We start from the raw sequence: 15707 nt of genomic DNA, 5'->3' as shown, positions 1-15707 counted from the left end.
ACTATATCTCTCAAACTTTTCATTCATCACACTACCTTTCATTTCATCTGTTTCATGGATTCAGTTGATCTATTGGCCATTTCATTTATTTCATGGGTTCAATTATAATCTCTATACAGATGAGTCCCAAAGCCCCATCATTCTCCTTAGAGCTAGTCTTACATTGCCAACCAATTGCTTGACTTCTCTACCTGGAACATCTCAAACTCAATGTGCACAAAATATAACTCATTCTAATATCCCCTACTCTTCCACCTTCCCACTTTCCTATATCTTTTGGAGGTATCAACATTGCTCAGAGTCAATCTTTGCATCTTCCTTTTCCTCTTGTTAATTGCCAAGTCTTATTGATTTTTCCTCCACAAAATCTCTTCCATTAATTTATTCCCTCCTCTCCAACTGAAACACCCTTGACCCTTGACATTTTTCTTTCTTATTTGAAAACAGGACATTTACTTAAGAATTTTATTCTCCCTATTTTTAGATCTCAAAGGAAGCAGCAAAACCATTGCTGAGGATGCAGACAAGGAGAAAGAAAAGAATATTTTTATCCTAGAAAATTCTCTCAAGGTAATCCAAGAAAGGGAAAGTTATACACAGTAATAAGAAGTTCTAGACCTAAATGAGTTAATAGTTAAGTGACTGTGATATAATAGGTTTCAATCTTTTGGCTAAGACCTCAGAGAATTGATCATTTACAAGCAAGGCAAATGCGTCTAGTTGATAGATGTGTCCAGGAAGTAGAATCAGAGTACATTGGAAAGAGAGTCAGAAAATTTAGTGGATTTTTTTTCCTCTTTAAAATTATTTTCCCTTAAATTAAAGAAAAAAGATACAGCATTCTTCATGAGGGATGAGGTTGAAAAAAGATATTCATTTATAATATGATTCAATGGTTATTTCTCTAAGGTGTCTTTCTATCCATACAGAATAGAAGTTGTGGTACCTAAGGTAAGTACTGAGTCCTACAGAGACTGTCATTATCTACTGATGACCTCATTCAATATTACCACTGGCTAAACCCTGGAGATCCAGTATAAAGTATTTCTGGCTAAGGTCTGGGAGTCCCAGATATTACGAGAATGGTGCCAGACCCTTTCTCAGCCTTCTTCACCACCACATTACTATTTATTTGTAGCTTGGGGGAAAAAATGAAGAGCAAGAGGTGGGAGAAAAAAGAGAAATGTCTCACCCAAGGTCACACAGGTGGTATTTATCAGAGGCAAATTTGAACTCCATTCCTCTGACTACTGAACCCAAATCTCTTTCCACTACAAGATTCCACTGTTTCCATACTGCCCCCTATCAGTGTAGTGCACTTACAAACATATGTCAATGGGTTGAATCAATGGACAGTCTCTGTCTAGGTAACATAACCTCAACCTGTCTTCTGCACCCCCATTTTATGAATACATACATGTGTGTTAGTTACACACCCATGTCTCCTCGACACTGTATCAAGAGACAATAGGTTTTTGTCCTTCAATCTGTAAATGCCACCAAAACCGAGGGCTGTCAACCAATGATATGATGAATCAGAGAGCAAGCCCAGTCAACTCTGAAGGTGGGGTTTCTATATGTGACATGGTTAGATATACCCAATAATCAAACTACACAAAAGTCCCATCATACCAATAAACCCCATGAGGCCCAAAGCACCTATGACAAAAATCTCTACATTCGCCTGCTTAGAGCCATAGATTTTAAAAACTGAGAGGGAAGAATCTTACAAACCAACTGTTTCAACCCATTCATTTTACAGAGAAAGAAACTGAGGGCTAAAGAGCTAGATGGTATAGTGGATAGAGCACTAGGCCTGGAGTCAGGAAAACTTGAGTTCAAATCCAACCTCAGGCACTTATTAGTTGTGTGACCCTGAGCAAGTCAATTAATTTCTGTCTGCCTCAGTTTCCTCATCTGTAAAATGGGGATAATAATAGCACCTCCCTCCCAGGATTGTGGTGATCAAATGGCAAAATATTTGCAAAGCACTTTCTGAAGTCATTCTATAAATGTTAGCCACTTTTGTTAGAATTGTTATTATTAACTTGTTTAGAATCACACTGTGTCAGAGAGAGAGAGAGTGAAAGAGAGCCGGTCTCCTGACATCTAGGAGAGTGCTCTATGTTGCTCCTGTTACTTTGAAACCACAGGAAAGTGGAGGTAGGAGAGGGCTCCTTTTCTCTCCCAAAGCGGGCAAAGCAGTATTCAGCTTTTTCGAACATTGTTTCCCGCTCACCTTTCCTTGGAGACCTACATGTAACATTGTTACATAATATCCCTCTTCATTGTCCATAGCCGCTCTCCAGTAGTTAGCTTCTTTGGCCAAGGCAGGCAGGATGGCACACTAGTGGTGGTGAACACTGGAGTTCACTGGGTGCGGGAATAACCTAGATTAGCAGGTCCTTAACCTTTCTTGTACCACGGACCCCTTTTGACAGCCTGGTAAAACCTGAAGATTTCTTCTCATAATAATATTTGTTTGTTTGTGTGTTTTCATGCATGAAATAAAATATATAGGAATACCAAAAAAAATCCAGTTATATTGAAATAGTTATCAAAAAAACAATTTTAAACAAATTCATAAACTCAGGTTAAGAACCCCTGACCTTGGCATATTTTGTTGTTGTAACTTCAGTTTATCTGACTCTTTGTGACCCCTTTTGGGGTTTTCTTGGCAAAGATACTGGAGTGGTTTTCCATACCTTTATCCAGCTCATTTTACAAATCAGGAAACTGAGGCAAACAGGGTTAAATGACTTGCCGAGAGTCAAACAGATAGTAAGTGTCTGAGACCAGATTTGAACTCCGGTTCTCCTGGTTCCAGACCTGGGGCTCTATTCACTGTGCCAGCTAGCTGCCCCTTAGGGTATTTTATTTCTTCCAGATCTATTTACAGTATTCATCACTCAAATGGATTAGGGGGAACAAACACTATCTTAGGCAAGTAAGACCCAAACCTGGGTTGACTCAAAGATGTCGTGAAAAAAACAAAAACAAATTCTAAAACAAAATTAATTTAGTTCACTTTAACCTCCCAAAACCTTTGCTCATTTGGAAATAAAAACAGCAGTGATCAATTATTGGAGCTCCTCAGAGGCTGGAAGACACTGCCATAGGGAAAAAAAAGGAGAAAAAAAAAGAAACAAATGTCAACAGACTATCTTCCTCTTTGAACTATTCTCTCTTTACTCCAGAACCATTTGGTTTTTCCAGTTCTAAAACCCTTCTCCACTCAATTCCTCCCTCCTACTCCCTGTTTTTATCATGTTTCCCCTCACTCACAAACTTTTAATGGCTCCAGAGTGCCTGCCTCATACAGTCAAAAATACTTAGCCCAGTATTTAAGAGCCTTGACAAAGGGGCCTTGATAAAGACCAATGCTATAGAAAAACTTATAAGCAAGTGCTTAAATGGAACTGATCCATTGTCTGCTGATCAAACAAGCAACTCTAAACTGCTGAAATTTAGAAGCTAATTCAAACAGACACTTTTTGTTGAACTATGAATAGAATCACAACTTAAAAAAATCTAGTGGACCCAATTTAACCAGAATCTAATCTATTTTCTGAAATCAAACCTTCATTTTCTAAGTACCATTTATTCAGAAAAGTTCAGTGTTCTCCAAAGTCAACCCCAGTTTAACCAACCCACCATTTGATCTCTGATTTCACTTCTGATGTTCAAATAATTTGCTGTTGTGATTATTGGACAGGCTTGGAAGTTAGAACAGGAACGTATAGCAGAAGAAGAGCGCATGAAAGAAGAAAAGAAATTAGAAAAAAAGCAAAAAGATTCTGCCAAAAAGAAAAAGAAGGGAGAGAAGCTAGAAAAAGAAGATAGCAAGAGTTCCAAGAAGAAATATGGATCCAAAGAGAAAAATAAAGACGAGCCGTCCAAGTTGTCTCAGCAGCAGGAAGAACTTATCCCCTCAATAATTGTTGAAAAAGTCCTCCCGGTAAGGCCAGTTTCAATACCTATCCAGTCCCCATAGTCCACCTGAGAAGGAGAAAAATGTCCCTAGGGTTAGACAACACAAAGTACCTAGTAAAAATTTGGGTCTCTCTTGAAGCAGCAGCTCTTCCTGGTGCCCCATTTATCCATTACTATATTCTTTGATAGTGAAGCCTCATGACAGTAACACTCTCAGTCTTCTGGAGAGAAACTGAAAAGACAGTGGGTGTAGATGATGGTACACAGTATTTACAAGGGGGAAAATGACCAGTTTCCTTGGTTTGACTAGCTCTTCTTTGATCTGTTCTCATTCCAAATTTGGTCTGGTTTCTGAGTGATGTCTATTCTCTCAGTCTCTGTCTGTCTGACTGTCTCTCTCTCTCTCTCTCCTCTCTCTCTCTCTCTCTCTCTCTCTCTCTCTCTCTCTCTCTCTCTCTCTCTCTCTCTCCACCCCCCCCTCCCTCTGTCTGTCTCTCTCTCTCTCTCTCTCTCTCTCTCTCTCTCTCTCTCTCTCTCTCTCTCTCTCTCTCTCTCTCTCTCTCTGTCACTCTTCCTTGTCCTGGAAGCAGAATTGTACTATAATTATTCCCTGGATCTCTGATCACTGCAGTGCAAGAATTCTCTCTAACAGCAGATTGCAAACCACTCAAGATTTTTCGTACTTTAGTATTTTGGCAGTTCTGTGGTCCCTCTTCCTAGTCAACAAATTGCAGATCAGCCATGTCACCCCTAGTGCTCCAGTGGCTCCTGGGTACCTCCAGGATCAAATACAAATTCCTGTTTGGCATTCAAAGTGCTTTGTTATCTGACCCTCCTTGTTTTCACCCTTATTAGACCTCCTAACCCCCTACACACATATTCTTTGACCCAGTGACGCTAGCATCATTTCCATGAACACAACACTCCATCTCTTAACTCCAGATATTTTTCCCGGCTGTTTCCCCTGGCTGGCATGCTCCCTGTCCTTATCTCTGCCCTCTGGCTTCCCCAGCTTCTTTCAAGTCCCAATTAAAATCCCGTCTTCTATGGAAGCTTTTCCCAACTCCTGTTTATCCTGTATATAGTTTGTTCCTATGTATTTGTTTGTTTATTCTTTCCCACATTAGATTATGAGTTCTTTTAGGTCAGACACTATCTTTTGCCTCTTTTTGTATCCCCAGGGCTGAGCACATAGTGGTTGGTACACAGTGAGTACTTAAAGTTTATTGCCTAACTTTATGACTGGCCTCATAGATGTGGTTGCTCCCTCTGACAATACAGATGACAACATATGTCTGTCCTTCATGCTCTTCCATAAATCTTCCACAAAAAAAGTCTCTCCATGGAGCTAGAGGCTTAATGTAAGTCTATTAATATATCGTAGGTACCAGAGGAATACTTGATGTGTCCACTTGTTATGCCTAGCTCTGGCCCCATGACAATAGACCCATTTCTTTTTCAGTCTTTGATATCATTTATGCCTTTTCTCATGCAGAAATTATTACTAATAAAATGCCAAAACCTATTTATATACCTAACATCTTTTTCCTTGACTTTTGAATCATCTGAAGTCTTGATTATTCTGAGATCCTGGTGGTCACTGACTTTCTGGCATAAAATATCACTGAGGTTGATACCGATGCTGACAAGAGGGAGGTTTGTGCCTGGATATTGTTGGAGATCATTGAAAGTACTGCAGTTTGTCAAAGGGGAGGGAGGCAATAGGATATAGTGGAAGAGGTAATGGATTGAGTCAGAGGAACTGGGTTCAGATCGCACCTCTGACACTCTCTGAAACCTTAGGTAAGGCACTTACCTCTGTAAGCCTCGGTTTCCTCATCTGTAAAACTAACGGTTTGGACCAAATGATCATTAAGTTCTCATCTAGCCCCAAATCTATGGGCCTTTGATAATGATGCTAAAAGCCAGCTAGCTCTCCTTGTCTGTCTCAACACTGGGCCCAGTCTGTTGTCCAACTGAAGTTTCTATTCCAAGATAACCAGTGGACTTCAAAAAAAAATTCTTCTTGTTTTTAGCTTCTAAGCCATTAAAAAACTTTATTTTTTTCCGTTCCTTTCTTTCTATTTGGAAAACTATCATCCTTTTCAATCTATTTTCTCTCTACTCCAGAACCATGGGGTTTTTCCAGTTCTAGAACCCTTCTCCACTCAATTCCTCCCTCCTTCTCCCTGTTTTCATCATGTCTCCCCTTACTCACAAACTTTTAATGGCTTCAGAGTTCCTGCCTCATACAGTCAAAAATACTTAGCCCAGTATTTAAGGCCCTTGATAATCTATCTTTTACAGCCTTTACAATTTTCTCCCCAATTTTAGGAATTGGATTATAGGTTTAGAGTTGGAAAAGGACCTTTGAGGCTACTTTAATTTTACAAATGGGAAAACTTAGGCACAGAAGCACCAAGTTATTTATTTATGGCCACCTGGCTAATAAGCACTAGAGATGGAATTTGAACCATGTTCTTACCAACTCTAAGACTATCCAGTGGCCTTTCCACTGCAGCGTTCCATCTGTCCTGCTTGAACTCTTAGGTTCAGTCAAACTATTCATCAATAACACCATGTACAGTAAATGACGTCTGACCTCATCGCTCAAGGGAGATTGCTGTCTCTAATGTTACCAATAATTTCTTAATTGCCCATTCCAGTGTTCTTTCCTCAGTCCTCATCCTGCCTGACCATCCTGAAAAATTTGACACTATAGTAACTCTTCCCTCTTCTGATACTGCCTGCCCCTCTGATCATTCCTTCCAAGTCTTCATAAAGGCAAGTTAGCACTGGACTGGAAGTCAGTAAGGCCTGAGTTTCAGCTGACTTCACCACTGTGGAGGGGAAAGACCTCTGGATTTGAAGTCAGAGGACCCAGATTTAAATCCTACCTCTGACATAGATTGCCTTAGATGTGATCGTGGACAAACCAGTGATTTTTTTCTAGACCTTGGTATCAAAATGAAGAGTTTAGATTAGCTCTCCTTTGAAGTCCTTTATTGTTCTATGATACAATGACCCTTTGTTGGAAGACTATTCTTGTCTTGCTCCCTAACTGTAGCTATATCTGAGCCTCAGTCCTGGGTCCTTCTCTTCCATAAAATCAATGAAATAATAAAAGATGAAAAAGATAAAATTACAGAGTTTGCTAAAGTTCTTTCCTGCTTTAAACACAGTGATAAAGTATAACTATCTAGCATGGCAGGTCATTCCACTTTTGGATGTATAATTGCCAAAACATTCTTTATATTAACCTCCAAACTTACCTCCTTCGGGTTCAATCAACTCCACATAAATTGCTAAAAGAACGTTAAACATCAAATTCCTCTCCACCGACCGTATTTGGAATCTTAATCCATTTGTGGGCACACATTTGTAAGTGAAAATTAATGTAACATAAGGCGGACCCAGGAAGACTGATCAGATAGAAATCAGTTGCATAGATAGAGCTGAGTCATTGGTGAGATTTCTGAAACGCTGAGGGGGCGGTGGGGCATAAAGACCACCTTCCAACCAGTCAGGACATGTATGACTTCTTTCTAACAGTTAGTGTGGTTAGATAATTGACAGTTGCAGAATTTCTAATACGAGCCAAGAGAGGAAAATTTGGCACTAAGTCGTCTCCTGACAGGTTTCTGAGCTCCAGTGCTGCATTGGACGGTACCCAGAACACAAATTCAAAACTTTGGCATGTTGTTTTGGAGATCATTCTGACACTTGTAAAGTGATGATTTATTACAGTACTACTTACTACCATCCAGGAGTAACTGATGACGTCATTTCGGTCTAAAGCCTGGAAAGTTCCTTGAGCTCCTTTAGTATTAAAAATAAATTAATTTTATACATTTTATTGAAGCATTTTTATTTTATATCATAGACATTTTTCACAGAAAAGGCCTCTTTAGATATTACCCTTCTTTGAGACAGAGAAACAGTTAAGCAAAAACATGCAGTATAGAGACAACATCTGACAATGTAGACAACAATTTCTCCTGCTTCTCTGCAGTGAAAAAAGTAAGAGGATGGGGTAGGGAGTTCTTAATTAGCTCTTCTTTGGTATCTTCACTGGTTTTTTTCCATTGTTCAGAGTTCAACTTTTTTTAGTGATGTTTTTACTGATATCATTGAAGGCATTGTGTATATTGTTCTAATTCTGCTGATTTTACTTAGAATTAGTTCATACAAATCTTGCCAAGTTTCTCTGAAAGGCTCATACTTGGAATTTCCTATAATCATGGTATCATATAGTTAGAACTAGAAGGAGACTTAGAGCTCACTGAATCCAACCTCTTCATTAGGTTCCCAGATGAGGGACCTAAATGAATTGCCCTCAGTAACCCTGATAGTAAATGTCTGAGGTGGGGTTTGAACTCAGTTCTTTCTGATGCCATTTACCCTGCCTTATCTATTGCTCCATGCTGCCTCTCCTGCATAATAATAATCCATTGCATTCATATATATATATAATATATACATATATATGCATATATATACTACATATATTTATACGTATTTGTGTATATATGTAGGTATATGTAGAATATACAACAATTAAACTATATCTATGTATACATATAGTACAGTTCTGTTTTTTTTTTTACTACAGTCATTTCTCAACAATGGACACTCTCTAGTTCTTTACTATCACAAAGAGGTTTGCTAGCAATATTTTGTTAAATAGTGGATTTTTGTTTCTGTCTTCAACTTCCTTTGGGTATAAGCCTAATAGTGAAATCATTGGGTCAAAAAGGTATGGATAGTCTAGTCACTTTTCTTTCATAATTCCAAATTGATATGAGGAACATTTGGACCTCTCTCAGCTGCACCAAAAATTTAGTAATGAACCTGTCATTCCATAGTCCCTCCCGTGTTGACTAATACCATTTTTATCAACTTTGCCAATCTGCATGGGGTAACATGAAATCTGAGAAATGTAACCATTTGAATTTCTGTTATCGTTAATGATTTGTAGCATGTCTTCCTATGATCATTTATAGTTTGGGATGCTTATGAAAACTTAACATCCTTTGACAACCAGAATACTAAGGAATGGCTATTGGTGTTACATTTTTGTGTCAATGTCACATATATAGATATAGATATATCTGATATTAAACTGCAATCAGTGATATTTGATGCTTATTTTAACACTGTGCAATTTCTCTTCTTATTCTATCTTCATGTACTTTATTCGAGCAAAAGGATTTTTTTTGAGTTTGTGTAGTTTGTGTAGTCAAAATGTTTATTTTGTGATCTATATCCTTTGTTTGTTTAAAAAAATTATTCCCCTAGTCATAAATGGGAAAGATATCTGGTCTTTTTCTATGCTAAAAAAAATTATGATCTAACCTTTTATATTCAGGTCATATATCCATTTGGAGCTTATGGAGATATATGGTATAAGAAATTGGCCTAGACAATATGTTCCAAATTGTTTTTTTCCCCAGTCAGTAGTGATGGAAAAGGGAATTCTCTCCCCACTGATTTATAGCCTTAGATTCATGAAACACTAGAATTTTATTTTCTTTTGTTTCTTTTTCTTGATTATATAGTCTGTTCCACTAATATACTTTTCTGGGTTTTTTGACCATTACCAAATACTTTTTACTGACTTCTATTTTATAACATGGCTTGAAACCTGATAATGCTAAATCCTCTTCATTCATAATATTTCTCATTTTTTCTTTGAAATTTTAGACCTTTTGTTCTTCTAAATTTTCTTGACTTGCCTAGTCCTATAAAGTACTCTTCAGTTCATTTGATTGATGCTACATCTGTAAATTAATTTGGATAGTATTATCATTTATTGTTATATTGGCATGAGCCAGTAAATTTTTTTCTAATTATTTGTCTGCCTTTTTTTCTGAGGTTCAACTTGCATTTCTATGATTCTCATTATCTATGACTGTCTTTAAGAGAACTCTATGTAATAAATCTAAAATTACTTAAATTGATCCACATTTTCACCCATTTTTCTGTCCATTGCATCCTTACACATGCAGGATAACGTTCTCTTTTCTAGTTTCAAGGATACAACATGGGAGAGAATCCAACCCAAGTCTCTGGTACAAATTACTTTTTGTATCCCTCAGACGGAGGACAGATTGAAGTGGAAAAGATAGTATTTGGAAAAGGTACACTGTGGGAAAAAAATAGCTATTAGATGAAGAAGTGTGAAATCACTTTGGATAACCCCACGACAATGAAACTATTGTTTACTATGATAGAGTACAGCAGTGCTACTCAGATGGGGTCTTGAGCCATATTTAACTTTTTTATATATATATGATCCCATTTCACATCCCACTCCTGTCTTACAACATAGTATTCTAGATTCACGTAGATGTATTCTAGATACATGTAGTGACCAATATGACCATTCTGAGTAATTGTAAGTGCTAATATTACTTTTAAGTCATAGGATTGTGAGGACCCTTGGAATAGATTTTGTGCAATTAGGTCTAATTAGGATTGATTAGGTCAATAAGTTTCCTTGTTTAAAAAAGGTTTCCATAGAAGATATTTAATGCATTAAGCTATCAAACTAATTCATACTGTAATGCAGAATGTTTCTACTAGATATTGAGATCATCTTTCTAGAAGAATGGAAGCTCTGAAGGGGAAAAAAAGTAATATTTATTTTAGAACATAAAGGATAGCCTAGAGAGAGTAAATGTGACTAGCTTAGAGTTAGGAATACTATGAGGACAATGGGTGCCTTTGGGGAAGGGAGGGTGGAAAAGTGCCAAAGAAAAACTTGCCTATTTCATCATATGTCTAGTGCCTGCTTTGTTCCTAATTCTAATTAGATTTGTGTATGTCTGTGTATACACATATATGTATATACACACATATGTACATATGTGTGTATGTGTGTGTGTGTAATATATGTATATATGTATATAATCACAAAAGCTTTCCAAGCATTATAGGGAAGTTTTCTGAGAAACTTCAGTGATAGGCTCATTCACCTGTCTCTGTCCTATTATTTCTTAGGGTCAACTTTCATAAAGGTGAAGGTGAAAAAGGACAAACATAATTTCTTTATTCACCTTAAAGACCCCAAGAAGCTCCAAGGAAAAGTGAGAAGACGAGAAGACAATGATTCTTCAGATGATGAAGGCAAAGTTAAAAAAAAGAGATCAAGAACACCAAAGACAGGTAACTTTACCACTGAGGCACACCTTAATATGGTATAATACAGTACAATACCACACAATACAACCCCACACATTGCTGTGGGCAACTAGGTGGCACCACAGTGCATAGAGTGCTAAGCCTTCTGAGTTCAAATTCAGCTTCAGACACTTACAAGCTGTGTGACCCTGGGCAAGTCACTTAATGTAGTATGCCTCAGTCTCCACATCTGTAAAGTGAGTTGGAGAAGGAGATGGTAAATCCCTCCAGTATCTTTTCCAAGAATACCCCAAATGGGGTCTCAAAGAGTTGGACATGACTGAAAACACATGAACAATGATAAAAATAATACAGTGAACATTTACTGTGTGGAGAGCATAGGGATAACCACTGAGAGACATACAAAGTTTAGATAAGGCACAATCCTTGTCCTCATGAATCTTAAGTTCAGTAAAGGGATCAAATGCTAACATAGCTAATTATAATAACAATACCTAACACTTATATAGTGCTTACTACAGTCACAATTACAGTATTATCTCATTTGATCCTCACAGCAATCTTACAGTTAAGTAAGTGCAATTATTATTTCTATTTTATAGATAAGAAAACTGAGGCAAACAGAGGTTACAAATGACTTACTCAGAGTCACAGCTGATAAGTGTAAGAGGATGAATTTGAACTCAGGTCTCCCTTACTCCAGGGCCAGCATTCTCTCCCCTGCACTACCTATCTACCTCACAAATAAATACACTATATGATAGAACGTAGCAGAAGTGTATTTAGTGAGTTAGAAACCACAATATTACCATAGTTTTAAGGGAAAGGTTTTGATAGAGATCAAGGAAGGCTTTGTGAAAGAAGTGGCATTTGACTTAATATATCAGAAAATAAGCCAGTGGAAGAGAAAATGAGATTGCTGTACCTGCTGAAAACATCAGGATGTCTCACCTTCACTTGGTATGTGGTATTTGCCTAAGTATTTATTCCACTTTTTAGATACTTCAGGGAATCTCTGTGTGCTTGTTCATGTGAGCATTTCCTTGGTGGAGAATATAATACATCCATGCATGTACCTACCATTCATATCCACAGTCTTCCACAGCTCCTTCAGAGTGGATCTACCCATTATGTAGAAGAGTTACCCCTGGGTCTTCATGCTTTTCATGGATACCAGGGCAACACTCGGACTGTCTGTCTGTTATCCCTTGCTCCAGGCCCCATGAATGACCCACTTCCCCTTACAATCATGCATTTTCCTTAATTATGCTTTTTAATGTCACTTTAGAAATATAGGCCATTATTGGAAATATGCTCCAGTCTACCTTTTCCCACAATGATATTTGGGGCCATAGAGCATTATTCAGAGAATATTGATGTTGAAAAAACGGTTCTTTGAATCAAGAAGTAATTTGAATTATTCAAAGTACTATGCAGTTTCCCAAATGCATCCCTCTCTCTTCCTCCTGTTCAATTCTAGGCTCAACTCAACAGTAACTGGTGAGATATCTTTGGAGTCATTAAGTTCCCCTTCACTGGAAGCTTTCAGTCAAAGGCCAGAAGATTTGTCCCTTCCTGTGTAGACTTTTTTTTCAGGTATAGGTTAGACTAGTTGATTTCTGAGGTCTTTTCCAACTCAGAGTTTCTGTGGCTTTAATTACACTTTAAAATTAAATTTTACATGTTTTGTCATAAAATCACAGAATTTACGATTTGGAAGGGACCAGATAGGCCATCTAGTCTCAACAATATCTGAAAGTAATCCCTAGTAGAACCTGACAAGTGAATGTCAAGTTTCTGTTAAAAGAAAACTCAAGAGATAAAACCCAGCACCTCTCTAGATAGCCCATTAGACTAGCTCTTAGGTAGCTCTGATTGGTTTTCCTGACACCAAAATTAAATTGGACTCTTTGCAACTTCTATACATCATTCCTGGTTTTATCCTCTGTGACCAACTAAATAAGTGTAATCTCTCCTCCACAAGACAGTTCTTCTACTACTTGAACACAGTTACCATATCCCCTTTGAGTCTTCTTTTCTCCATGTAAACCTTCAGCTGACATGCAAGATATAGATTCAAGACTTCACCACACTGGCCCCTCTCCCATGGATACTCACTAGCTTGTCAATGTCTTTTTTATACCATGACATCCAGAACTGATTATATTTTTATTATTTATTATATATATTTGTATATGTATGTAAATATATATATTTTTTATTATTTATTATATATATTATTCCAGATGAGTCTGTGGGAGGAAAAATTACAGGGGGACCATTACCTTCGTATACCTGGAAGCCTGCTTCTCTTAATGTAGCCCTCAATTGTTCTACCAGTTTTTTTTTTTGTCTTCTACATCATGATGCTGATACATGTTGACCTTGTAATGTTTTAGGAAATTTTTTAGGAAAAAAAAACTATCTAATCATACCTTCCTAATCTATGACTTGTGAGGCTGGTTTTCTTATACCTGAGAGTTTACATGTATCTCTGTTGGTTTTTATAATATCTTAAATTCAACCTATCACTTTAGCATGTAAAAAGTCTCTTGACATCAGGTGTATTTGCACCCTTCTTAGCATTAAGCCATCTGCAAATTTGATGAGCACTCCCTAACTCCCTAACAGAGTGGTGATGGAATCAGGGTCAAGAACTTTTGATATAAATATGTAATTTATATATATATATATATAATGCATAATTACATGTAATTTAATTATAATTAAATTGTGTTTTATATAATTATGTATTACATATAATTTATATATACTTATGGGTAGATAATTTTGTATGCATAAAATATACACACATAACACATATGTACATAGATGTATATGTATGTGCATATATGTTTATATTATATATAATTACATATGTTTTTTATATATTGCCAAAGGGGGAATTCATTTACTTGACTATAAAAATTTGTTATAAGGAATTTGTTTTTCTTTATGGAGTGAGTGTTGAGAGAGAACAAAAGTGGATTACTGTTCATTTAAAAAATAAAATTCAGTCACAAAACCAAATTTAATGACCATGGCATCTATGCCTTTTCCTGAGGCATTAATAAATATGTTCAATAGCTCAGGACCAAGGAGAGCTACCCAAGATTCTCATGTTTCTATGGTTGGAGAACTCAAGTCACATTGGCACTCAGCCATTAACAATTCATCTTTCAATGCAGTCGTCAAATCTGGGTAAGATACTTCATCAAAAGCTCTGCTAAAATTTAGATAAGTTATATCCAAAGCATACTCTTTCATTTACCAGTTTAGTAATTCTATCAATAAGAGAAATAAGGTTAGACTCATGAGACTCATTCTTGCTAGAGTCATGCCAGTTCTTTGCCTTCACAACTTCCCTTCATAGGAGTTCATTGGCCATTTCTTTAATGATCCATTCTAGAACTATACCAGGAATCAAAGTTAAATTCACTTGTCTATCATATACATACTCTTGCTTTTTCCCTTTTTTGAATAACTGGACAACACCTAGTCTTCTACACAGTGCCTGGAATATAGTAGGTGCTTAACAAATGTTTCTTGTTTGATTGGCTGATTGACCATGACACCTCTCCATGGTGGTTCATCAATTATCTTTTCAGTACTTTTCAGTACCTTGGCCAGGGGACTTGAACAAGAGGCACCAGGTTCTCTCTTGCCATCACCATCTTGCTCTTCCTATGTTCATTTTTTCCCCTATTTTTACAGCAAAGGTCACTTTTTTGGCAGAGAAAACAAAAACAAAATTGAAAGTTTAGTAGCTCCGTTTTCTTCTGTCAATTATTATTATTCCATCCACCCCAAAATAAAGTCCCTATTCCTTCTTTGATCTTTCCCCTTCCCTCCACTCCCTTCCCCCCCCCCTCCCCCTGGTAGAGTCTAATTTTTTTTCTTTCACTTCCCAGCCTCATCTTATTTTTAGATTAAGAATTCCTGAAAATATTTTCAAAGGATTATGCCATTTTGTTTGCTGCTGTTGCGGAATCATTTCAGCTGTGTCCAACTCTTCAGAACCCCATTTGAGGTTTTCTTGATAGGAATATTGTAGTGGTTTGCCATTTCCTTCTCCAGCTCATTTTACAAATGAGGAATTGAGATAAACAAGATTAAGTGACTTGCCCAGAGTCACATAGCTAGTAAGTGTCTGAGACTGGATTTGAACTCAGTAAGATGAGTCTTCCTGATGCCAAACCCAGTGCTGTATCCACTGTGTCATCTAACTACCCCCCATCCTGTTATATTCATCAGCTATTACGAGGCAACTTAGTGGCACAGTGAATAGAATAACATGCCTTGAGTCAAGGAGACCTTAATTCAAATCCAGACTCTGACCCTTGCTAGCTGTGTGACTTAGCTTCTGTCTTCTTCAGTTTCCTCTACTGTAAAATGGGTATGACAGAACATCTACTTCCTAAGGTTGATGTAAGCAATAAATGAGATACTTATAAAGTACTTAGCATGGTGGCTGGCACATAGACACTATGAAACTCTTATTATTACTTGATTTTATTTCTGTGTTCTTCACATTTCTCTTTTCAAATCTGTGTTGTTCATTGAGTTCCCCATACATCAGTCAATCTCTTCTGACAAAATCCATATTTTTTCTCCTCATTGAAATTGTTTCC

At 37.2% G+C, this 15707-nt stretch overlaps 1 protein-coding gene across 5 annotated transcripts in view; it reads left to right on the top strand.

The window, feature by feature from the left end:
* SPAG17 (sperm associated antigen 17) overlaps positions 1–15707 on the top strand; it is a 258218-nt gene that overhangs the window by 154304 nt on the left and 88207 nt on the right. For all 5 annotated transcript variants that reach the window (XM_072644500.1, XM_072644502.1, XM_072644501.1 and 2 more), the window contains exons 20-23: positions 485–570; positions 3716–3958; positions 9962–10073; positions 10936–11100. In XM_072644500.1, the coding sequence (XP_072500601.1) occupies positions 485–570; positions 3716–3958; positions 9962–10073; positions 10936–11100 (606 nt within the window). The remainder of the gene's footprint in view (positions 1–484; positions 571–3715; positions 3959–9961; positions 10074–10935; positions 11101–15707) is intronic.

The sequence above is a fragment of the Notamacropus eugenii genome, chromosome 2, assembly GCF_028372415.1.
Source record: "Notamacropus eugenii isolate mMacEug1 chromosome 2, mMacEug1.pri_v2, whole genome shotgun sequence".
NCBI classification, from domain to species: Eukaryota; Metazoa; Chordata; class Mammalia; order Diprotodontia; family Macropodidae; genus Notamacropus; species Notamacropus eugenii.
The sequence above is the reverse complement of the archived record's forward strand: the minus strand, read 5'-3'. Positions and strand labels throughout refer to the sequence as shown.